At 36.3% G+C, this 26,147-nt stretch overlaps 3 protein-coding genes across 5 annotated transcripts in view; 1 reads left to right on the top strand and 2 right to left on the bottom strand.

The window, feature by feature from the left end:
• LOC125260280 (E3 ubiquitin/ISG15 ligase TRIM25-like) overlaps positions 1–26,147 on the top strand; it is a 673,153-nt gene that overhangs the window by 255,370 nt on the left and 391,636 nt on the right. The window lies entirely within an intron of this gene.
• zmp:0000001174 (retinoic acid-induced protein 2) overlaps positions 1–26,147 on the bottom strand; it is a 61,027-nt gene that overhangs the window by 7,497 nt on the left and 27,383 nt on the right. The window contains exon 1 of one of the 2 annotated variants that reach the window (XM_048178608.1): positions 11,261–11,580. The exons of the other annotated variant lie outside the window; for it this stretch is intronic. The gene's annotated coding sequence lies outside the window, so the exon portion shown is untranslated. Of the gene's footprint in view, positions 1–11,260; positions 11,581–26,147 lie in introns of those variants that run through there. 2 annotated transcript variants of the gene reach the window in all.
• Positions 16,609–21,541, bottom strand: wu:fb74b10. The gene is made up of 3 exons (XM_048178640.1): positions 21,155–21,541; positions 18,714–18,883; positions 16,609–17,229 (listed from the first exon to the last, which is right to left on the bottom strand). The coding sequence occupies exons 1-3, from the start codon at positions 21,309–21,311 to the stop codon at positions 16,738–16,740; spliced, it is 819 nt and encodes a 272-aa protein (XP_048034597.1). The 5' UTR covers positions 21,312–21,541; the 3' UTR covers positions 16,609–16,737.

The raw sequence follows: 26,147 nt of genomic DNA, 5'->3' as shown, positions 1-26,147 counted from the left end.
CCGACAGATTCCTGCAGTGTGAGACGGTTAATGCAAACAGCATTACAGAAGCACAAGTGTGTGTGTGTGTGTTCACAGCAGCAGGTGAGATCGGTTAGATCTCTACACTTCATCAGCTAAAAACATTACAGTAACCTAAGAATACAGATAAAAGAGCCACCAAACGCACCATCTGCTGTTGCGGCATCTCAAAGGTCATGCAACAAAAAACCTTGGAAAATTGCTCTCATGTGATTTTAGATTCAATTTTCTGAGCCGTTACAGCTAAATTAAGTATGTTGTTGTGATGCTACATACAATAAAAATGTGAAAACTATCAATGGCATCCCAAAACAAAAATTGATATGCACAACAACTATTTGTCTTTTTTTCCTTTTAAACATGACCTGGATATAACATCACAAGCAAGATGTCTTAATGAATATTGTAGGATATGACTAACTTTAGCTGTCAGTACAAAAGCACGTGGCTGGCAAATGAAAAAGCAAAAACGAAACAGATGTGAAACTTTGAATCACAATGATGGTGTTTACTGGAAGTGTTTTGCACAGATCGAGTGAAGTGAATTTTGAGCTTTGATGCTGGTCCGATCTGGAATGTGATGATTAACACTGTCTAGACGGGAAGCATCGAATGTTCACTAACACGGACAAATCTGCTATGAGCTCGAGGTAAGAATTCAGCAATACTAAAACTAAAATAAAATACTACTTGGAAATTCACTGGTATAAAACTCACTTTAAAATGAGTTACTTTAGTTTACGTTTTGTTAACTGGTTATCATATATATTAGAACTAACAATAATAAAAAAAAAATATACCAGTTATAATAATAAAAATTAGTATTATTTGTAATACTTCATATATAAACTTCATTTTTATATCATTTAATATATATATATTAAACCAAATTATACATCAAACCTAAATTTATTCAGACACCTTGAACATTTCATTCATTAATTCAGGTTATTCACTATAGTTAAAAAAAAAAATGGTAATAAAATATGACAAGATCTTAATGTTAATTATGTCAGATAACACTTAAGCAAAACCTGGTCAGGTCAAAGTGTCTGAATAATTTTTGGCTCCAAATTTTTTATCAATTTTACTGGTAGTCCACTGTATGAAGAATTTTTGGGTATAATATGTCACAGTTTATTTTGCTATCCTCAATTACATAAATGAACTATAGTGTCCTGCACCCACTAGTAAAATATATCAAAAATAAAAAAAATGTTATATATATATATATATATATATATATATATATATATATATATATATATATATATGAACACAATTTATTAAATATTTTATATATAAAAAATAAATCTAGATATTTATTTTATAAATATTTATTAATTTAATAATAAATATTTAGGTATAAATAAATATAGATTATTTATAAATATTTGTACATAAATAAATAAAGTATAATTTGTAATATATAAATATAATTTATATAAAATGTATTTTATTTAATATTTATTAAATTAATAATAAATATTTATGTATAAATAAATACATAAATATGTATACAAATTTGTAAATAAATAAATAAATAAATAAACATTTTATATATTTTTTTAAATATTACAAATAATAGTGAAGGTGTCACAATCCAACAGGCACTTCCAGTATAGACTGACCTCCACTGACTCAAATGGGACACAATGTAAGACATTGGCTACTCAAATAACTGGCGCTTTGGTTCGCTGCAGACGTGATATGATAACATGGTTTCATGAAGAGGAATCTATCCTGGAGTTCATCTATCAGATAGTAGAAGACAAATCCCCGGGCAACTACAACTGGAAAATGGAACAGATGGAACAATTTAGCAACAATCTTCTATTCCATCCACAGGCTGCTGTTGTCATGCCAACCGCAGGGATAATAAATCCATCCCCTCTGTTGCGTGCTGAAGCTGCCGTTTTGCCCCCCAGAAATGATTCCTGAATCCGCCACCAACCGGATCTCACATACAGCCCAGTTATCTTATCTGGTAAGGATATTAGCCGAGTTAGGCTTCCACTAGCTTAACAAGTCTCTTGGCAATAGGAAGCTGAGGTCTACATCCCAGAATGAATCTTCATTTAGACATCAAACTATTAGCGCAAATATGGCCTTTAGATATGGCTTGGATACCTCCATCAATGCAAGTCTATGGGATTTTATGGCTATTTATCATCCAAAAGCCAATTGCTTAGAAAAGAAGTTTAGCCAAAGTTTAATAATTATGGATCAGTGATCAGTGTTGCCGTCCCTCCAGAACCAAGGCAGCTGTAATAGTGATGCTTGCCTAAGCAATCAGAAGCTGAACCCTTTCTTTGGATGATATACATAGTGATCATGTCCATACAAAGATCCATAAAGGGTCTACCGTAACTTACTTTGTCAGCGCTCCAGTGGGGTCTTCCCGTAATAAAATAGCATCCATGTGTGACGTGGTCAGCCGACGAAGACTTCTAAGGGATTTATGGGTTGGGAAGTGATTCAGGAAGGCTGAAATAAGCCTGGGAAGAAGAAGAACGCAGGCAGAATTGCCTCTGGGTGCCTCTTACATCGCAAATCTACAGCACGTGTGGCGCATCCAAGACCCCTCAAACACACTCGCAGAAGACGCTCTAATAAGAGCAGTGTGTGTGTGTGTTTGTAGTGCGCACTTAAAGGGATAGTTCACCCAAAAATGAACATTTTCCCATGATTTACTCACCCTCAAACCATCCTCGGTGTATATGACTTTCCTCTTTCAGATGGACACAATTGGGGATGTTTTAAAAAATATCCTGGCTCTTCCAAGCTTTATAATGGGAGTGAATGGGGGTTTTGAGATTTTGAAGCCCAAAAAAATGCATCTATCCATCATAAAAATAATCCATGCGGCTCCAGGGGGTTAATAAAGGACTTCTGAAGCGAAGCGATGAGTTTTAGTAAGAAAAATCTCTGTATTTAAAACTTTATAAGCTAAAATAATTAGCTTCCAGCAGGTTTGTCTAGGATTCCCACAGTCATGTTACAATGAGGACAGAATATAGTTAAGAAACATGGAAACTGTAGTACCTTAAGCACACACACTTACACACATTTTAATTAAATGGTGTTTACACGAGGACCTGACCCCAGGTCAGCTATTCTGAGCATGTATTACAGCAACAAAGCTTTGCTGCATCATGTTATGGTGTTTTTCTTGTTCTAGTGGAACACATTCAGCGGGCAGCAGGGCAGATCACTGGGCTTTAAATCAAACAGGACCCAAATAGTCTCCAGTGTCTATTATTTTAATCTAGAACCAGATGCTGCTGGACGTTCTGCTTTAACGGTTCTACAGCTCCCTTCATGACATCAGCGCTGTAATCGCTCTGGTGAAAACTGGACCCGCACCACCTGCCGGTTCTGCCCGCTTCAGGGTCACCGCTGCACGTGTGGATCTTATCAGTCCATGAATGGTGTGTTTGTGTGGAGCTCTGTGTCCACACGGCACGGCCCAGCACGGCCCGAGACAGACAGACGCGAGAGGAAGATTACAGAGAAGAGTGGGTGGACAAAGGCACAGTCACTTGCTTTCCACTACAGGAAAATGGCAAAATATCCCAGTAATAACCGTTGACATCTTGCACTGATCACGTCATCAAATGCAAATTCAAAGGATGTAAGACAATGTTGTTGAAACTAGTGCTGGATACCTGAAATAATTTCATGTTACACTGTTTGCTAGCCTGGCATAATAATCTCTGTTAATAATAATCAGCATTTATTCCGAGGGTATGACCGATTGTTTTCCATATATCCATTTTCTTCCCAACCTAACAATATCGTTTTTGTATATTGTTATCGTTATAGCCGTGGTGTGGACAGTGCTATTCTTTTATATTTAGAATGATTTTTAGAACTATTTCTTTATTGTTATCTTTATAGTTATCATTCTTTTTAGTGTTTATCAAATTTAGTCAACCTTGTCATGTTTTTGTTTAGTCTAGTTTTAGTAAATGTCTGGGCATTTTTAGTCACTGAAATCTAGTCACATTTTTGTCATGCTACATAATGGTTAAATTAATAATCACAATTATTTGACTCAAAATTATAAATCACAATGATTGCTGTCATTTGAGAAATTTATTTTTACATTTCATTACAAGCACAAATCAAGAGAATGTCAACTCTTACGCATGCTTTATTTGACTTCATCTAGTGTGCCGATTTATTATATGCGATTTGTTTTACACTGGTAAAATAAGAAACTTCTCACAAAAATTAATGGTGAAATTCCTAGTCATCCAACAATTCCAAATTACATTAATATTTTTCTATTAAAACAACAGCAAAAAAGACGGTACAGTGGTTGTGTAAGTTTCTTCAGCAACCACAATAGTTGAGATTCATGTTTGTATTTATTACAGTTCATCACTGAGAAGGTTTGACGGCAGATTTAGTCAGCGCAAGCGACTCGTGAAGAAACAGACTGACTGAATGACACTTTAATTTAAGCAGAATATCTCAATGGAGATCAATAAACTCCAGCTTAATTGTATGTCGGTTGTCAGATCATCCGCACTTCTTTCAGAGAGTAGAAAGAACACATGCATGGTTGCCAGATTGCAAATATTAATTAAACCACCAGGCAGAAAAGCTCTTCTAAAAGCTCTGATTGGGCATTTAAAACCCTGATATTACCCTGTAATATTTTGTCTCCTCTTTTTATTCAACAAAAACAAAGAGATTTTGGTAAAGTTGGCTTTTTTTCGTCAACGATATTGCATGCTGATATAGTCACAGTCCTCATTTAATGACATTGGTGTCGTCTCATTAACATCTCGTCTTAAGGTGATGATACACTTTTTGATCAATGTTGCTTGGGTACTTTCTCATTGAGAAAGGGCACCAAATTTCTATCTGGATACTTTAGATCGGAATTTGTCGCCCATTCTTAAAGGGAAAGTTCCCAAGCAATATCGCTCGGTAACGTTGCTTGGCAACATTGCTTTATTAGTCATGGAAAAAAGGACGTCAACGAATATTTTTCTTCATAGATTTCGTTAACGAAACTGACACTAGTCCTGCCCATATGTTGCCCGCCCACAAATAACTAACTAAAGTCAAACTTATTAGAAAAACGAACACTTTGAACATACATCAGTATGGATAAGGACTACCTAAAATGACAAACCATCTTCGTAAACAGTCATTTGAAGCTTAACTGGATATTTTAGTTTGGCTCGCGTCACATTCAATTATATGGAGAGGGCGCGCTTTATGACCTATACTGCAGCCAGCCACCAGGGGGCGATCAAAATGTTTCGTCTTCACTTTTTAGGACACTTGATCCAGGAGTTTCGCACCAGTGGACATGCCCATTTTACTTTCGCTTTCAAATTAGCACCAATTCGGGGCAGCAATTGCTTGAATGTTGGGTTCATTATTATTCTTACTGAAAAACACATCAACTAGAAAAACACAACTAATCTTTTGCAGGTTAGCATTGGGTTTAAATCTAAAATTTTGCCAAATAGGTGCTTTTATATTTTGCTTTGAAACCAAATCTTCCGCTATCGTCTTGTCAGTCAGCTCCTCACTCTCGTGATAAATGAAATCTGACTCCTGCTGCTGATCTGTGCTGCGACTCTCGTTCGGCTCACACTGCAGTGAGCAGACACGTTCAGTTTTTAATTGTTGTGTCTGGTTCTCTAACTGAACTATATAATTTTTATTACTATAAAAAATCTAAACGATGGTTGCGGCTGAACACTGGTAACACCGACTATCACAGCAAGCCTAATGGCCAATAGTTAAAATAATTGCTTTCAGTGCTTTCGGATACATCAGTGCTTCTCTAATTTAAAGGTAAAATTGTGTGTAAAAAATGACTGATCTTACTTCAGCACACATAAAACACATAAAAAAACCCTCTGGTCTCAGATCAGTGGTTTAGTGGGATGCCCCATCAGTGGACTGTGGTGGCAGATGCTATAAATAGGTTCAACTGGAGGGGCGTTTTAATTAAATATGAGGTAATGTGATCTGTGTGGGGCAGACAGCAGATAGCTCGTCCCTATACATCCATTATCATTAACAGTAAACGTTCCTCATGCACGGTAACTCAAGCCTGCTGTTATGACAACAGGGTCAGAGGCCCATAGCAGAATCTATACAGGAAACAATGAGAGCATCTCGCTAGCAAAAAGACATGAAATGGACATGACAGAACACTTTTAATCGAATCAAATGCATCTGTACTGTATCAGGTGATGCAAGATGAAACGTCCCGGGAAGTGATGTAAGTGGATGGTGTTAGTAGCTCTGGGCCTCTACAGTATCTCAGATTTAGATTTACTAGGGAAAGCTGTGACGGAGTGTTTGACAAACACTGAACACTACAAGGCATTAGAAACCATTCAGAAGACCTTAGCAACCACATAGCAATGCCCTAGCAACCTCTCAGAGCATCTTAACTTCATAGCAACAGATTCTGAACACCTTAGTTACAGCATATCAGTGCCCTAGCAACCACCCAGAACACCCTAGTAATAACCTAGAGAACCTTAGTAACTTCAAACAACGTGTTTAAAGCACTCTGAACATCTTAGCAACTGTATAGCAATGCCCTAGCAACCACCCAGAAGACCCTGGCAACCACCTAGAAGACCTTAGCAACTGCACAGCAATGCCCTAGTAACCACCCAGATCTTCTTCATAGCAACATGCTTAAAACACTCTGAACATCTTAGAAACTGCATTATCAATGCCCTAGCAACCACCTAAAACAGCCTAGCAACCACCCAGATGATCTTATTAACTTCATAGCAACATGCTTAATACACTCTGAACATCTTAGCAACTGCATTAGCAATGCCCTAGCAACCACCCAGAGGAAGACCTTAGCAACTCCATTAGCAATGCCCTAGCAAACACCCAAAACAGCCTAGTAACCACCCAGACAATCTAATTAACTTTATTGCAACATGTTTAAAACACTCTGAACATCTTAGCAACTGCATTAGCATTGTCCTAGCAACCACTCTGAACACTCTGGCAACCACCTGGAAGAAAGACCAAAGCAACTGCATTAGCAATGCCCTAGCAACCACTCTAAACACCCTGGCAACCACCTGGAAGAAAGACCTAAGCAACTGCATTAGCAATGCCCTAGCAACCACTCTAAACACCCTGGCAACCACCTGGAAGAAAGACCAAAGCAACTGTATTAGCAATGCCCTAGCAACCACTCTGAACACTCTGGCAACCACCTGGAAGAAAGACCTAAGCAACTGCATTAGCAATGCCCTAGCAACCACTCTAAACACCCTGGCAACCACCTGGAAGAAAGACCTAAGCAACTGCATTAGCAATGCCCTAGCAACCACTCTAAACACCCTGGCAACCACCTGGAAGAAAGACCTTAGCAACTGCATTAGCAATGCTCTAGCAACCACCTAAAACACCCTAGCAACCACCCAGATGATCTTATTAACTTCATAGTAACATGCTTAAAACACTCTGAACATCTTAGCAACTGCATAGCAATACCCTAGCAACCACCCGGAGGAAGACCTTAGCAACTGCATTAGCAATGCCCTAGCAACCACTCTAAACACCCTGGCAACCACCTGGAAGAAAGACCTTAGCAACTGCATCAGCAATGCTCTAGCAACCACCTAAAACACCCCAGCAACCACTCAGATAATCTTATTAACTTCAAAGCAACATGCTTAAAACACTCTCAACACCTTAACAACTTCACAGCAATACCCTAGCAACTACATAGCAATACCCTAGCAACCACCTGGAGGAAGACCTTAGCAACTGCATTAGCAATTCCCTAGCAACCACCCAAAACACCCCAGCAACCACTCAGACAATCTTAACTTCAAAGCAACATGCTTAAAACACTCTCAACACCTTAACAACTTCACAGCAATACCATAGCAACTGCATAGCAATACCCTAGCAACCACCCGGAGGAAGACTTTAGCAACTGCACTAGCAATGCCCTAGCAACCACCCAAAACAGACGATCTTATTAACTTTACAGCAACATGCTTAAAACTTCAACATGCTCTGAACACTTTAGCAACCGCAGAGCACTGCCCTAGCAACCACTGTTACTGTTGCTCAGTGTGATGCTGAACACAGATCTGAGTCCAGCAGCCGGAGGAGAGTGTGATAGAGACGCCCGGCTGAAACAGGCTAGAGAGTACAGCTATTTATATTTACAGAGAGAGAGAGATTGATTTATATATAGATTAATTTATTCTGCGACTGACATTAAGGACAAACAAACACTTCAGTAAATGTATTATGTGAGATTTATTGAGACTTATGAAAGAAAGGTGTGGATGCATGTGCTTATATGTATGTTTTTCTCACTATGGATCATTAATATTCAGGTCTAAAACTGATGAAATCTCAGTTTGATCAGTGTAACAGCCTGTTTCGGCGGTTTAACAGACAGATCTGCATCTGAATGTGTTGCTGATGATTTGTGGTCGTTCACCCGACAGCATTCTTTCACTGACACACGTGATGCTCCGCCTCCTCCTGCACTTTAAAGATTCAAGCCAAAAGACGAGGGGACCGCGAGTCTGACGCCGGCGACACATGACATTCCTGAGAGACTCGCTCGTGGCTTCAGGCCTAAAATAAGATTAGCCAACTAGTCGGGAATTACACGGATCATCTCTGAACCTACAAACCTCTGCTCTCTCTCTCTCTCTCTAGGAGTGCTCACTGTGGTTTAGCAAATATGTACAGTAGTGCTGGGAAATACAGCTGAAAACAGTTATATTTGCTCTTTTGACAATACAAAAAAGCTCAATGGTTGATTAGCAGCTACTAGTAAATATGTTCAATGCAAGTCAAATACAGCAAAAATCTAGTTAAATTGATCAAATAATTGATTTTTTTTTCAACAAAATTAACATGAATGATATTAAATCATTTTAATTTATTTTAACTGCACAAATATAACAGCAATAAAAAAGCAACATTTTTATCTAGCTTACATTTTTACTAAAACAACATATATATATATATATATATATATATATATATATATATATATATATATATATATATATATATATAATCACACTTGGAAACTTAATGGTAAAATAAATGCATTTCAATATTCAGAATTTTAATTTAATTTTCCATTGCAAGCAAAATCATTGTGAATATATTGTGAATATTCCATATATATAAATATGAATAAATATGAAATATGTATAATGTAATATAATATAATATAATATAATATAATTAATATAATATAATATAATATATGTAGAGGGCAAAAGTGATATTAATGGCCCTACATGTTCAATTAAACTGTCAAAATATGAGGCAAATATTATATTTTTTTTTTTAAATATTTTATATATGAGGGAAGAACAAAACTAAACTTTGTTAATGTATTTATCTGACAAAATTATTTGGCAAAAAAGGCAAACTTCAGCTACGGTTTTATTTTACTATGCAAAATAAAAAAAATACACAGAAAAAGCATATATGACTACATCATAATCAGTTATTAATATTTGATTGGTTCTCTCATGTTCATAATTTATTTGTAATGACAGCTGGGGCAAAAAATTATGTTGGCACAATTTGGCATGATTCACTGCATTATTATCACAAATAAAACAATTGACTGCAATATTCTTACGACATATTTAATAACATTTAAGGGTGAAGATGTCAATTTTCCTAGGCTGGACATTACTGGACTTTAAAAATTCTCATTTCAAAATGCTGAAAATTTGACCAAATGTCCTTATGATGTACACTATACACTGGTAAAAGAGCGTGAAGTGTGTGTTGACAGGTGCTGATGTGTGAATACTGATGGGTAACGACTGCCCTTCAGGCCAGTTTAATGAACTTACGATGGCTGGTCTTTCTTTGTATTTGCCAACGCGTGCACACAAAGGTCAAGAAAACCCAACCTCGCTTTGACCCCTAAAGCTTTCAACCCTGCAAACGTGACCTAATGCTTCTAAAAGTGCACGTGTGAGTCCGTGAGGAAGCATTGATTAACTGAATCGACGGAACGTTACCAAGGACATAAACGATTCTAGAGTTCCACGGTTACCACGGACACCATACAGCCCCATTATGATGTCACAGCCTCATCAAGAATGCAGTTCCATTTGTCATTCTGAAACAACATTACCAGAGCCTGTAATATCATAATCGTGTCTTTGAAAATCAGCATTTTTATGCTGTTCAGGAAGCTTCGCAGAGCGGTTATTGATTTGATGTTCAGTGCACTTTTATTAGAACTAAATGTGTTTGTAAGATGCCTCTTTGTCACTCATGTAGTGATAAAAACACAATACTCAATACAGCACGTCTAAATTCTCTCTCAAGTATTTCTGCCCTTAACAATGATGCACAAAATGTCAAAACACTTTTAAATGTCCAGATCAAGAGCTTGTACCGTCACCACCACAACTATCTAATTATGCCAATATCCCTCTCAAGGGAGTTCTTGTGTTACCCATCAGCTATTTGGAAACATATCTGACCCCAAAATCCCCAAGGCACACACATTAAAGGAACAGTACACCCAAAATTAAAAATGTCATTTATGCGGAAACATTTGAGTATTATGGCAGGATGCTCACATAAAGCTATAGTATGGAACGGGGAGATTTAAACACACATATATAGGCTACTTTACTTGTGTTTTTTCGTCCTTTTTGCCCTTGACAGATCCAGTCCCCATCCACTTGCATTATACGGAACAGACATGACATTCGGCTAATTTTCTGCTTTTGTGTTACACAGAAGAAAGAAAACTCAAAGGGGTTTGTAACGTCATGAGGGTGTGTAAATAATGCCATTATTTTTATTTTAAGTGAACTGTCCCTTTAAGACCAGCATCATCCCTGTTATTTCAACAACGCTGTCGATCAGGGACGCATAAACCTTTCAAAGTATTATTTATCCACATTATTTTTAACCTACTACGCGGCGTAATTGAGTATAAGAATATACTAAGCTGTTTAAAATCCCTTTAAATCCACGAGAGATGCCCGAGCAGCACCTGTGCGGCCGCCCGACGGGTTTACATCGGGTGTCATGTCTGTTTCTCTATCCAGCGACACCCTATTATTGCTTAGACATTATATACTGTATTATTATATCACTAAATGATCTTATAAAGAGAAGAAAGCAATGCAAGTCAATGCATTAAAACCCGCCCGTAAATGAACATTGACAATCATGCATCCACACATAAGAAAGGATCACACGTTACCTCGGGATGAATATAATGTCGCTCCGGAGTCGCGCGTTATTTCTGGATTTTCCTCGTTTTCTTCCCGGTCACTCGCTCGGTCGCTGTCATTAGCCACTCGTTCGTTTCCTCTGAAAAGGTTTGGCTGCTCATGTGCCTCTTAGAACGATCCTCTATGTGTGTCGGTTTACGGTGGAGGATTCAGGCCTGTGTCGCGCGTTTCACCGTAAAGAGCGACCGATGTGTCTGTGACGCGTGTCTGTAGCCGGAGAGCCGCTGGGATCCTCTCGCGCTCGCGCTCTCTCTCTCTCTCTCTCTCTCACACAGTCTCTCTCTCTCTCTCTGCCACGCACAGTCTCTCTCTCTCTCTCTTTCCACCTATACCATCCAAATGGTACAGTAATAATAATAGCATGGCATTGTGGGATATACCATAGTATTACCATGATTCATGATCCATGATAAAATAATAAAAAAGATGGTATCTGTCCAAAATCCATGATATTTCTATGATGCATGTACAAAAAACATGGTATTACTATAATGCATGTACAAAACATAGTATTACCATGATGCATATAAAAACATGGTATTAAGATATTGTATATCTGTCCAAAACCCATGGTATTATTATAGTGCACTTCCAAAAACATGGTATTACTATGATGCATGTCCAAAAAAAAAAAAAAAAAAAAAAATATATATATATATATATATATATATATATACTATGATGCATGTCCAAAAAAAAAAAAAAAAAAAAAAAAAAAAAAAAAAATATATATATATATATATATATATATATATATATATATATATATATATATATATATATATATATATATATATATATATATATATTACTATAATGCATGTCCAAAAACATGGTATTGATACTGTATATATCTCAAAAATCCATGATATCCTAGTGCATGTCCAAAAATATGGTATTACTATGATGCATGAACAAAAAACATGGTACTGATACTGTATCTGTCCAAAATCCATGATATTGTCACAGTGCATGTCCAAAAACATGGTATTACTATTTTTGTGGCAAAAAAATCAACCCGACTCTACTGCATAAGAGATAAACACATCCAATTGTCTTTAAAGGTTTTATTTCTTGCAAGAAAGGTCAGACAGGTCATACAGAAACACAAGTAGCTGCAGAGTGTAAGACAAAGAACGAAAGCTTCCCCTCACTTTTATATCTCTAACCTCCAAGGCCGAAGCCTCTGTCCTTTTACCATATTAGGAACATCTCTTAGCGGCTGTAACTTTCCACACATTGTTAGCACAGACATGTTTTTAACATACATCTTGCATGTCCCCATACCATATCTTGCTCTTTCTATTTCTAACATCTATGATAAACATTACCACTTAAGCCAACATCATACCATGTTCCATAAGCATCATATTTCACAAGAATACAGGTAAAAATCATAGGAAAAATTACAATTTCCACAACACTATGATGCATGTCCAAAAATATGGTATTACTATGATGCATGAACAAAAACATGGTATTACTATGATGCATGAACAAAAAACATGGTATTGATACTGTATATCTGTCAAAAATCCATGATATTATCACAGTGCATGTCCAAAAACATGGTATTAAGATATCTGTCCAAAAGACATGGTATTATTATAATGCATGTACAAAAACATGGTATTACTATAATGCATGTACACAAACATGGTATTATTATAGTGCATGTACAAAAAAATGGTATTAATATGATAATATTAATACGATACATGTAGAAAAAACATGGTATTACCATGATACATATAAAGAAAACATGGTATTAAGATACTGTATATGTCCAAACCCATGGTTTTATTATAGCACATGCCCAAAAACATGGTATTACTGATTCAAAATACATTACCATGGTAATATGGTCATATTAACATATTAATGGTAATTCTGCTTGCTTTTTGAGTATGAAAATAGAAGAGAATATGAAAATCCCTTTGATTGCACATTGTTTCCACCAGAATCCTGTATTTCTAAATCCAAATGATGTGAGAAGCTTTGGCATTGTTGTGCTTTCTTTTATGAGGGTTACCATAATAACACCACAGTTTTAGTATGGTGCCTCTCAGAGTTGGATTTAACAAAGCAGCCGTATAATGAATGTAAGTGAAGCAGGCTGATAACAGCAGGTCAGGCTGATGAAGATGTTGACATCGGTGAGGTTTGGGTTCCCTAGGCTTATCCTGGATTAGCTTTCATTGAGGTCTCCGTCAGTAGCCGCGGGTCCCGGGGGGGGGCTCTATCTGCCGCGAGCAGCCGCGGGTCATGCCTGCAGGCCTGGATCTGCTGGAGGAGGAGGTTTAATGGCTCTTAATGACCAGCAGGCCGCTGACTCACTCACGCAAATGTCCTGTTCCAACCTTCTCCGTTTCACTCACAGGACTGTGTGAGAATTAGACAAGAATCTGCAGTTCACTTACCGTCATTAAGATGACGTAGATGCACAATCAAACACCCGTTATATGTGGATATATCCAGGGTCCAAAACAAACATTTCTTATCATGCAACAGTATTTTGCATTGTTTTTTATTAAAAATATATGCTTGCACCAAAAAAAATAAATAAAAACAAATAATTATATATATATATATATATATATATATATATAGTCACGTTATGTCAGTTTTATGGTTTTATTTTCAAGGATTGTGTTTTCTTCCTGTTTTGTTTGGTTGTCATGGTAATTCATTGATTGATTAGTGCACATCTGTTTTGTATTGAGTTCATTATCTTGTGTTTCAGTTCATTGTCTTGTGTTGGATGTGTATATGCACACTGTTATATTTTTGTTTTAAACGTTTTAGCTGCAACTAGATTAGCATCATAATCATTTTCACTGTAATGTGACTATAAATATATATATATATATATATATATATATATATATATATACACACATATGTGCATATATATAATAAAATGTGTGTGTGTGTGTAATATATATATATATATATATATATATATATATATATATATATGATTTCAGAAAAGCCTTCATCCTCTTGTAACAAGAAACACTGAAAATACTGAAATAAGGTTACGCAGAAATGAATAATAATATTTACCTATTTATTTATAAGTAAAAAATGAATAAAGAAAAATATAATATAATAATAATTATTATTAGTTCATTTTTATTTGCTGCAGTGAGGAAACATGAAAAAGAAGAGTGAACCAATAATAACCAGAAAAGGTGAAGATCACACGGGTGACGGACTGAGAGAAATGAAGATAAAGACAGTGGATGAGAGGCAGAAGAGCTCGGAGATGAAAGAGGAAAAATATTCCAATCACAGAAACAGTAAATGACTAGCATTATAAAAGAGCGCGGTGAGAGCTCCATAATGCTCCGTAATGAGCAGATGTGAGAGAAAACAGAATGAACAATCAGGAGAAAACAGGAAGTCACATCTTTCCCTGTGACGGTAATGATGCACAGCACTGAAAGAGTGTGAATTTAGGTCACCCCGCCTTCCCATCATCCCCCATCCTAATGGAAGCAGACATCACGAAAGAGAGAGAGAGAGAGAGAGAGAGAGAGAGAGAGAGAGAGAGAGAGAGAGAGAGAGAGATGTCTGTTGTGCTGCAGGCATGAAGGAGCAGCAAACTTCCTCTCAAAACATCAACTTCCTGTCAGATGCACAAATCTCTGTGATGTTAAACTGGATTTTTACAGAATTCATTAATGTTGCGTTTCACCGGGGCTAGTTGTCACAGTTTATATAGTATTGTAGCATATATATATATAAATATATAGTCTATGTAAACACTATGTTTATCATGAAGCCGTTCTGTCCACTGATAACATGCGGCAGGAAAACGGCTGTGGATACGAAGCCTGTTCTGAAGAAATCAAAGCCCTGCTGGACGCAGCAGTGATCAGCTCAGCTTCACCAGCAGAGAGGAAAGAGACTGTTTTCTGCTGTCAGAAGTCAAATGGAGAACGTGAGGGAGGTCTGTTTCCTCTGCTCTTGTTCCATGAGCTCAAACAGGGCCGAGTTATAATAACAGAAAGTACAAGCCAAGGTTTAGTGTTATCAGAGTTCCTGCAGAGCCAGCTGAATCCAGTCACCCGCGTTTGATCCTTGAGTTTGTTTTTCTACATCTACTGAAAGTTGTATTATCATGTGCATGATAGCATAATTGAAATACTCTGCTAATATTAAATCTCTCTCCCCGCCTCACAAAGTGGAGGAAATAAAACACAGTAATTTATGCCCACAGAACCTCGTGGAACTATTTCTGCCATGCATCACCCAAAATTGGTTTCTGACTCATTAGTTGTAATTATAGAGAAAAAAGAAATGCATCTACATATGAAAAGCACTAGTCTCTATTCCAGTTTAATTTTACTATTTGAAGTAATAATAGTTCTGAACAGGGATTCCCAAACATTTTTGTCAGCAGACCCTAAAATACCAGCCACAAATATTCAAATAATTATTAAATATTTTTAAATATTGACCTTGAAGTATCCCTGAGATTATTACTATTACTATTTTTCAACAATTTAACAACAGATTTTCATGTTCACAGTCCACTGATGTTGGTTAATGGTCACATGACATGAAGGTAAACAAATAAATATTGTATTTAAATTCAGTAATTTAAATAACTATTTTTTTTGTGTTTAATTTATTTAAAAATTATTATTTTACATTATTTTAAAAACGTAATAAAACATTTAATTTTATATATAAACTAAATTATATAGTTTAATTATATAAGATTTTTTAAAAATTTAATTACATTTAATATTATTTTTATTAAATATGTATTTATATACATTATATATAAAATATTACCCTATATTAATATATTAATTTATATATTTGTAAATATATGCATCTATATATATAGTTTATTTATATAAATATAAATATATATATATATATATATATATATATATATATATATATATATATATATATATATATATATAAAAATAAAAAAATAAAAATATATATATATATATATATATAAAAAATATTATATTCTCCCATTACATATATACACACAAACACATTTTAAAATTAATTTAATTTTAAATTATGAATTGTTATAAACCCCAGTTTGGCCTATTTTAAATATTTTTGTGCATTTTATAGTGTTCAGTGAATGCAGTTGAACTGTACAGTTATATGATGCTGCCCCCTGCTGGAGAGAAGCTGTATTTCAAGTCAAAATAAAGGCATTAGATGTCATATATTGTCAAAGTGGTAAAGTACAGTCAGGGTTTGTTTTGCAATTAACATCTCACTGTACATTATCCCAGTTATTATACAGCGAGATAAAATAAAACACACAGACATGTAATGAGCTGAAACTATTTTAATATCTTACATGTAGATTATCTCAAAGCTTCCACTAAGAAAAATAGTTCAATACAACGTAGAAAACAATCAGGGTAGTAACAAGACAAACACTGCAACAACATGATAACATTTATATATTAGTGTTGATCCAAGTTACGTCCTCCTCGGTTTTAAGTTCCCTCTCGCTGTGTCTCTTTGACTGCCGGTAATGTCTTTCTGAATCTTGTGCCTCGTAGAGCAGAGCCATGATCTTCCTCCGCACGCGCATCTGGACGGCCGGGTCGCTCAGCAGTCGGTACTCCATCGCCACCTGGCTGGCGAACACGGCCGCGGCGTCTGCAGGAGGGTTCTCCAGGACTTTGGCGGACATCTGCTTCAAAACCTCGAGCTTCTGAAGCTCGATGTCCGATTCTGAGATGCGCCTGCGTTTGCCGGACGTGCTCCGGGGCGAGAGCGAATACGAGGCCGTTTCCTCGGGAATACCGGTGTCTGGTGTGCCGGGCATCGGGGAGAGACACACGCTGATGGAGTCGAAACTTTCAATGTCTTTGTCCGTCTCTTGCATCATCTCATCCGACTCGTCTACGGACTCCTCCAGTTTTTCAGAGGATGGCAAACCGAGCTACAAGAGCGAAAGAAGAAAGGTTTAAGAAAAAGCTAAATTTCACTTGGTGTTGATGTTTAATGAATCACCAAAATTATTATTTTTTAACTGAAAATTAAGTTTTTCATTTAGCAAGAAACCAAAATTCAAAATGCACATTTAATATCAACTTCTTAATGATATAATTCTGTTTCTACTTCAGTTTTGTTGATTTACTTTTTTTTTTAATTTAATTTAAACATGCATTGTTATTTTTTTCATTATATTCTTCATTAGAGTTCATTTGGTGCATTTATTTATCAAAATGCTGTTCTCTAGAGTTCATTTTTCTAGCTAACCATTGAGTTTATGGTCATTAAATGGCTTTTCTGAGGTAACTGTAATGTTACGTGACAAAACACATAATTTACTAGAGGTTCTGGCAAAATATTAATTGCTGCAGTATATTTAAGTTAATTTGATTGAATATTTCTAAAAAAATCTGTTTGAATGAATGATTCAATGACTCGCCCATAAAGACTTCACTTGTTTTTATTACAAATGAATCAGCGTTTTTGAATGAATCTCTTGAATGAATGACTCAATCAGAAATACATATTTTAACAGTCACTAGCCATCTACTGGTGAAACAATGTAATTGATACAATCTTTATTTGGAACGTCAAGAGGTGATTTACTCTATTATGATCACTACTGTAGACATTAGTGTTTATATCTGGACTATAAACTTTTATCCGAGTGCTTCTGTGATGTTTCATACCTATACATGACAACGGCTCTCTCTGGCTCAGCAGCAGATTTTCATTTTCTGGTGTGATTTTGTCAAAGGTTTAATAGACAAGCAAATCGTTCTCATTTAGGAATAAGATCGCATGGGTGTTTGAAACAAGATTGCGATCTTTTAATGATTATTCTTGCATCTCTAGATCATTCATGGTTATCTCATGCTATAATTATTAGTAAATAGGAAGAAATGATAGACTTACAAATGACGGCTACAGTGATGTGTCACAGCACATTAAAAAGCGCCAAAACCACATTTATTGTCTGAATTTCATGATAATAAACTGAATTTGAGACTTTGTTTCATATCACAAGTAACCAAGCTTAGCGTGATAGACTAAAAGATCTCAAAATAAAGTTGAATTAAAAACGATAAATTGTTATCGTCAACCAAGCAGTATAGCGTCCACATAGACGACAAATTTGCAACAATATTGTTTTGGGACTTCAACAGTCATGACTAGATAGCTGATTTCTTCAACGAGACATCATACTCTGGTAGTTAAGCAGCGAGTTTTGTACAGAAAATGCACCCCAGAATGATTTAATTCTGATTAAAACAAACGTTTTCCATGTAAAAGTAGCTACTGACAGCCATAACACCCATTGGAAAAACTTGAAAATCGTCTATTAAACGTCATGAGTGATTTCAGAGTTTCAGGAAAATGAATTTTCAGCTGAATATTTCCATGATGTGTTGAATGTGTTTGTACACGTACATGGTTCTCGTTTCGCCGATGAACAATATGTGGCTTTAGGAAGTCCAGGGCCCTCAGGAGCCATCGCTGCCTCAGCGTGAGCGGCTTTTTCTCACTCCCACTTGGTTTTGGCTTCCTCAGTCGAGCATATTGAGTCCTCAGAGAGGCCACTCTGGTCGCCACCGCCTCAGCTGAGGGCAGGAAATAAAGAGAGAGTTAAAATATAGCAAACACATTGCATTTGGCATGAGAACATGAAGAAACATGATGGTAGGGTTGTGACTGTGAGGAAATGTTCCCATTGGTTAATCAATGTATGACAACCCTGGTAACATCAGGATTGGGGGTCACTCTTTTGCACCCCACTTTTAAATCACTAATTCGAAGCAAAAGTAAAATGTGCACGGGCGCACGGCATTCATAGCGGTGTGGAGCAGAGCGAGTGTTCCTCTGGAAGTTGAGCTTTTATAGGAATGAACTGAAAACACAGCGCGAATTAGCGCATTTAGGGTGCGGCAGTTTCTTGAATGGTGGGTTATTATTCTTAATGAAAAACAACTAGAAAAACACAAATAATTCATATCAGGTTCCCTATTAGCACTGGGTTTAAATCCAAAATACTGCAAAAAAGCCATCGTCTTGTCAGTCAGATCCTCACAGTGTCTGTTTTCAAACTGAACTAAATGATTATTACTTTTTATTAAAAATCAAAAAATCAAAACGACGGTGCCGCGGTGGACAATGACTACCAGTGTTGCAGCTGAACACCGACTATCACAGCAAGCCTACATAACGGACATTCTGCTAGGGAAAATGCCCATAAATTTCACAGTGTCACAGGCAGGTGGTGATTTTGTTGTGGATTAGTTGAATATGTGCATGTATGCAAGATAAAAGATACATTTCAAGACGACAGAGGCCACAGAGCAAACCACACTGAGAAAAGTTCACGACCCAATTTGCCTTGAACTTCAAAAGGACTAGAATTTAATTTGAGCCTCTTATCGCATTAGGTGGCAACAAAGAGCTTTACTGTTTTCCTACTGCATAACTTACATTAAAATTATGAGCATACTTCCATTTCACAACAACAGTTTGGAATAACTGTACGGTATATAAACGAACTGAACTATAACTTCAAAACGCACATCATGAATGTCTGTCAAACAGCACAACTATATTTTCATAATCCTATATAGTCCTTTATATTTAGGCTCTACAGGAAAAAATAAATGACAGTAAAATCATGTTGTATTCGCAGGACTGTTTCTTTAACCTTTCTACCTTTGATCTGTTTCCTTTGTTTTTTTCCTTAATTCATTTTCTGCTTTACAACTGGACAAACAAGCTTATGTTGTATAAACCACTTTTTATATACTATCACATGCACACCTTTTTGCCACACAATAAATAAATAAATAAATATAAAAAAAAAAAGAAGCTAATATGGGTTTTCTGCAAGTTTTATGGAATAAAATTATTTTTCAAGACCAAGTAAAGGAAATGAATGAACAAATTAAAGGGATGTTTGTCAATATGTTCTGGAAAGAAACAGAATGAGTTGCATTATCAACACTTCAGAGTTTGAAAATACAACTTCCAACAGATATCCATTATTAATTAATTTTAGAAAAAAGGTAGTGTTATGTCCCACATCCCGGTGTAATAGTAAAGTTTTCTTTACTCAGGATTGCTTGTATTCTTTATGTTGTATATTAGTTATATTCAATCATCACCTCTGCTCTCAACCACTAGAATATGGACATATATTTTACTCTATCTTCTTATCACACTGCAAAAAAATTGTATTTTTGTTGTTTTCCAATTCAAATGTTTAAAGATTATTAAATCAAGATGCATTTACTGGAGATACAAAATGAATATAAAGTCTTATTTTATGTGAAACTGATCAAAATAAAGTCAGTTTATGCTTAAAGCAAGAACAACGGGCTCAGAAAAACATTTTTTTCAAGACTTAATTTTACATATGCATCCTAAAGTAAATGAATCAAAGATGTTTTGATATTTGAATTGGGAAAACGGGACAAAAACACTGAGGAAGATGCTTTCTTTTTGCAATGCATGCAACATTTAATGCCCTAATTTTATGAATAAGACTTTCTGCTATAATTTAAGCCCTTATTTTGTGTAAGGGTGATTTAAGACTTTTTAGGACCTGAAGAACCCTGTAAAACAGTTGGTAGCCCCTCCCTCAACACGCACAAAAACAAACACTTCTAAGCTGAATCTTTCCAGTATATTTTATTAGCTCACTGTTCTGTCATTGGGTTAAAGGCAGGTTTAAACGAGCTAGCTCCAGATTTAGTTGGTGCACGGACACAAGGACTCGTTCAGCACAGCAGTAGCATATAGCTCTGATGTCTCGCGTTAAATCAATGTTTACAGTCGCTCGCGCTCTTTCTCTGCCTCTCTCGCGCTCACACATTAAACTAAAAACTTACCAGGCATTTGAAGCGCATCGGCAACCTCTTTCCATCGCCGGTCCTTCTCTTCCCGATTGTGGTAATCGGCGGAGGAGATATCGTACAGACACGCAGACTCCTGCCACAGCTCGATCAGCGTCTCCTCCGCTTGGCGTGTCCATGATTTCACAGACATGGCGAGTGTAGATTATTCTGGCGTCTCACCAGTAAAGTCCCAGTCTTTCACCGGTCAGTTTCCAGTCGCTGACCTCATTAACATAATCGCACAAATGTATGGACGCGTAAACAATCGCGACGACTCGGTTTAATAGCTCGGAAGACTGGGAATCTCCTTTTAGTGTAATGGCGGCTTACAAACAGTCGTAAATAGTACATACTGCCACCTACAACACTGGAGTGTGTGAGTCTCGAACCCTTCTGTTAATCCAGTCCTGTTAAACACACACACACACACACACACACACACACACACACACACACACACACACACACACACACTCTCTAAATAAAGCACTTCATCAAATGCATGATTTCTATGGACGCCCATTTCTACATCATTATAATAAAATCATGCTTTTGTAAATTATAAATATAATATTAAAAAGTCATAATTATGATAGCCATAATTTCATAGTCACGATTTCAAATGTTTAATGGTTAAAGGAATACTCCACTTTTTTTTGAAAATAGGCTCATTTTCCAACTCCCCTAGAGATAAACAGTTGAGTTTTACCGTTTTCGAATCCATTCAGCTGATATCCGGGTCTGGCGGTGCCACTTTTAGCATAGCTTAGCATAATTCATTGAATCTGATTAGACCGTTAGCATCTCGCTCAAAAATGATCAAAGAGTTTAGATATTTTTCCCCATTTAAACCTTGACTCTTCTGTAGTTAGTTACACTGTGTACTAAGACCTACGGAAAATGAAAATTGCAGCAGGAGGAATTCTTGCAGCAGGAATAGGAAAAATATCTAAACTCTTTGGTCATTTTTGAGAGAGATGCTAACGGTCTAATCAGATTCAATGAACTATGCTAAGCTATGCTAAAAGTGGTACCGCCAGACCCGGAGATCGGCTGAATGGATTCAAAAACGGTAAAACTCAACTGTTTAACTCTAGGGGAGTTGGAAAATGAGCCTTTTTTCCAAAAAAGTGGAGTGTTCCTTTTAGAGCCCGACCGATATATCGGCCGATATGAGCTAATTGCATTTAAATCGGCATCGGCGTTTATAACGGCTGATGAAACATGAGAAACAGAGTCTCATGCTTCACTCATGTTATGAGTGTTGCATAGTTTGCCCACCAGAGGGAGCTCTGCAACTCCCCAGTTGACAACAGCGCCAGAAATCCACTACAGAAGAGCCACGGAGATGTACTCTTTTGACAGTGAGTCTGTCATTCGTCATGTGAAATGATTGTAGATTTAGTTCATACACTGTATATAAAACAGTGTGGTAGTTCTAGCTAACAGTCCTATCATTATCACTTCTAAATATTCTGTAACATCACTTACAGCCGCTAATGCATTGCTATATTAGATTAGCCACAAAGCTAATACCATGTTTATCAGTGGAAGAGCGCGAACGTTAATAAGGTCAAACTATAACGTTAGCGTTTAACTTATTCTAAATATATCTGCAGTGTTTCCCATTTAACTTATTTTAATTTTATTTTCAATTCATTGACATGGTTTTGTGGAATATTGAATTTGCTTGGTATAGCTCTTTTACTTTAACTTTAGTATTATAATTTATTTACAGTACACACACAGACTGTTAAAACCAGCTTCAACTGGAAGTAAAACTGTTAAATGTTTAAAACCAGACTGTTTTTTGATCATTAAAAAATATATACTTTTGATGTGCAATTGTTTAGTCATTGAGGCTGTAATCTAAGGCTTTTTTTTAACATAATCCCTTCTGGAAAATGGTTTATACAGCCCACATAGAACAGGCAGATATTTTGCTATTGAATGTTGTGTAAGTGTAGTTTATAGGAAATGGGTCTAATATCCAGTTTATTTTCAAAATCAAAATATCGGCTTATAAATCGGCTCTTTTCGAGTTAATATCGGCATCGGCCCCCAAAAATCCATATCGGTCGGGCTCTAGTTCCTTTAACCACTGTAGTGAAGAGGTGCTTGTGCTTAGGTTGTGAGTTGTTGTGATTGTCTGATTAAGTGAGGCAAGACTAATGACCAAATGTAGATGTGTAAAATGATGTTCTGTCCCAGGAATTTAATTTATCTGCTTCAGTTAAAACTAATCAACATAACACTTGCTCACATGCAATGTGTAAATATTGTATCATGCAAATTTTAGGAACACCTAAGAAATTACTCATAACTTGCTTTCACACAATTACAGCTCAATGAGAGCAACATACAAAGGTTTTATTTCATACAGCCAGCCACAGGACTAACCACAAGTTACGGTCCTAACCACAAAAACAGTATTTCTCAAAGCTGTCCTGGAAAACCCCTAGCCCTGCATATTTTCTGTCTCCCTCATTTATCTGACCTGATTTAACTCATCATCTCATCAGAGATGGCAAAACCCCACTTCAGTGTGTCAGATATAGAGAGACATATGAAATGTGCATTGGCAGAGTGTGTTAAAGATATAAAACATTAGATGACCTCCAGCACAGTTTGAGAACCACTGTGGTAAACAATGGTGGTAACCACTAAAACCTACAGAACAGAAACACTGCTGTTTCAGTTATGTCAGACATAATTCAACATTAGGCATGATCTTTCCCTTTAAAGTCGTCATGAAATCAAAATTGACCCTGTTTACTTTGTTAGTGCATATTACTAGTCTTGTGGTGAACAATTCATCCTTGCAAGTTAATTCACAGAAAAAAAATTGTTTGTCGCGGTAATCTTTAATCAAAATATGAAAAGTTACTTCCGGTCTGGAATGGCGTTCCTTCCCTGATGACGTCAGTTTGACGGCTATGAGCGAGAGATGGAGAGGAGGAGCGCTAAAATAAAACTCTGTCCTCTATTCAATATTCCGTTTCACTTGGAAATACGGCACAACACTGGAGAAAAGTCGTTTGCAACTTCCAGTTCACTGGGACTTTAAATTTAATATTTGGATCAATGACGTGACACCTACATTTTCTGTCCGACTGCATTTTTTTCAGTTAAAATTTGGTTTAAATGCCTAAAAAGATACCATATATATGTATTACATCTCCTGTACATGTACTCACTTTAACTTTTCAAAAAACATTAGTTATGTGATTTTCTGTTATATAAAGTATCAAAATATCATGTGGTGCGACCGTCCAACCATAACTTCTGTTTTGGAAATTACTCTAAATTTATTCAAATTCATTTTCTGCACTATTTGGCATGATTTCCAACGAGTTTTATAATCCTGTACAAAACTGCAAAGCATTTGTATTTTTATTTCCATTATAATATACAAACAAACTGTCCGATGAGGTCTATTTTGTGAAATATCATGTGGTGCGACCATCCTAAAACTGCCACTTTGGGACTTTCATGTTGAAGTCCATTCAAAGACAGGACTTTGCATCATATACCAATATGTGAAGGACCCATGGAAGCAGCAAACAGGTTTGTCACAGTATCTACATTTTGATATCATGTGGTATGACCTCAAAACATTTTTTTCAAAATTTCATAGTGACTTTTTGTGGGAAGCCAGCTTTGTTTAGGTGGCCAATTCTGTGCCTGTAAATTTTGACTGAATTTGAAAATATCATATGGTGCGACCACTGTAGAGTGTTTTCCATGATAGATATTTGTCCTAGATTGGCAGTTTTTGTGCTTTTATATTCAATTGATGGTTGTCAAATTTTAACTGCTCTAATACAAGATACGCAAATTTTTATGGTCCTGTCAAGCAGACAAAAACATGAACCTGATGAATATCACATGTGGCTTTGCATGGTTAAAAGACACAGAGCTGTTATCACTTAGGGTGTACTCACTTTTGTTGCCAGAAATCAGTCATTTTTAAATCTGTAAACCTACAGTAATGAATTTAGCTGTAAATTGTAAGCGTCTTCTTAAATTGTTACTTTACATCATTTTCTTTAAACTGAATAATTCTATTATTAGTCTATAAACTCTCAAATGACGCACAGCATTTGACATTGACGGGGGCTTGTTGCAAAAATATCCTTGTTCCTGATATACCATGTCTATGAGTGCTGATTAATATTTCCCCGGTCATGTGTATTGCAAATTTGATACTACTTAGCAGTCTTTCACTTCCACAAACACGGATTTTTCTAGATATAGCAGAAGCTTAGCTAAACCAAAACTATGACTGTGCAGGATTATAATATGCTAACTGAGACGTGACTGTAGCTATATCACATATACATCTATGAAATGTATTACTGAATGTTACTGAATATAAAATACATTATGATATTTTCAATATATGAGAAGCGGCAATTCCTTATTCAACATATTGTCATATATTTGAAAATATACATGAAAATATATTTATTTATATATCATTAAATCATTTAATATATTGATCGTTCATATATAGGGAAATATATTTCCTTTGCCTCAGGGTGTACATCAGTTGTACACTTGATATTGTGGTGCACTATGGGATTGAATGAGCGTACTTGATAACGTCCACTATGGTTTTGGACACCACTACAAATGGTAGACGCTAAACACCTCATTCTCTAGCGCAGTGTTACTCACTGTGTGGCTCGCATGGCAAATAATACGGTAATGACCTAAGGTGAAAATGAGCGGGGCAGCCAGAAATCTGCTCCAATGACTGTCTATGAGAGCGTGCTGCAGTTCCATTTTTCACCACAGATTTATGTTGGAAATTTGTGGGGCACTGTAGAGCTAGGGAGTGCTCAGATCATACGCCGCACACTGCAACATGTCAGTTTGCATGGCCGTCATCCCAGAAAGAAGCCTCCTCTGAAGCTGGCTCACAAGAAAGCCCGCAAACAGTTTGCTGAAGACAACCTGTCTAACACCAGGGGGCGGAGCTGAG

Source organism: Megalobrama amblycephala, linkage group LG24 (genome assembly GCF_018812025.1).
Source record: "Megalobrama amblycephala isolate DHTTF-2021 linkage group LG24, ASM1881202v1, whole genome shotgun sequence".
Classification (NCBI taxonomy): domain Eukaryota; kingdom Metazoa; phylum Chordata; class Actinopteri; order Cypriniformes; family Xenocyprididae; genus Megalobrama; species Megalobrama amblycephala.
Note: the sequence above shows the minus strand (reverse complement) of the source record. Positions and strands in the feature narration are given on the sequence as shown.

Bases quoted from the DNA above. Each gene is read 5' to 3' on its own strand.
- wu:fb74b10 (XM_048178640.1), bottom strand. From the start codon at position 21,311: ATGTCTGTGAAATCATGGACACGCCAAGCGGAGGAGACGCTGATCGAG. The intron at 18,884-21,154 runs GTAAGTTTTTAG...TCCTGCCCTCAG, and splicing joins CGATGCGCTTCAAATGCCTG to CTGAGGCGGTGGCGACCAGA. The intron at 17,230-18,713 runs GTACGTGTACAA...TCGCTCTTGTAG, and splicing joins ATCGGCGAAACGAGAACCAT to CTCGGTTTGCCATCCTCTGA.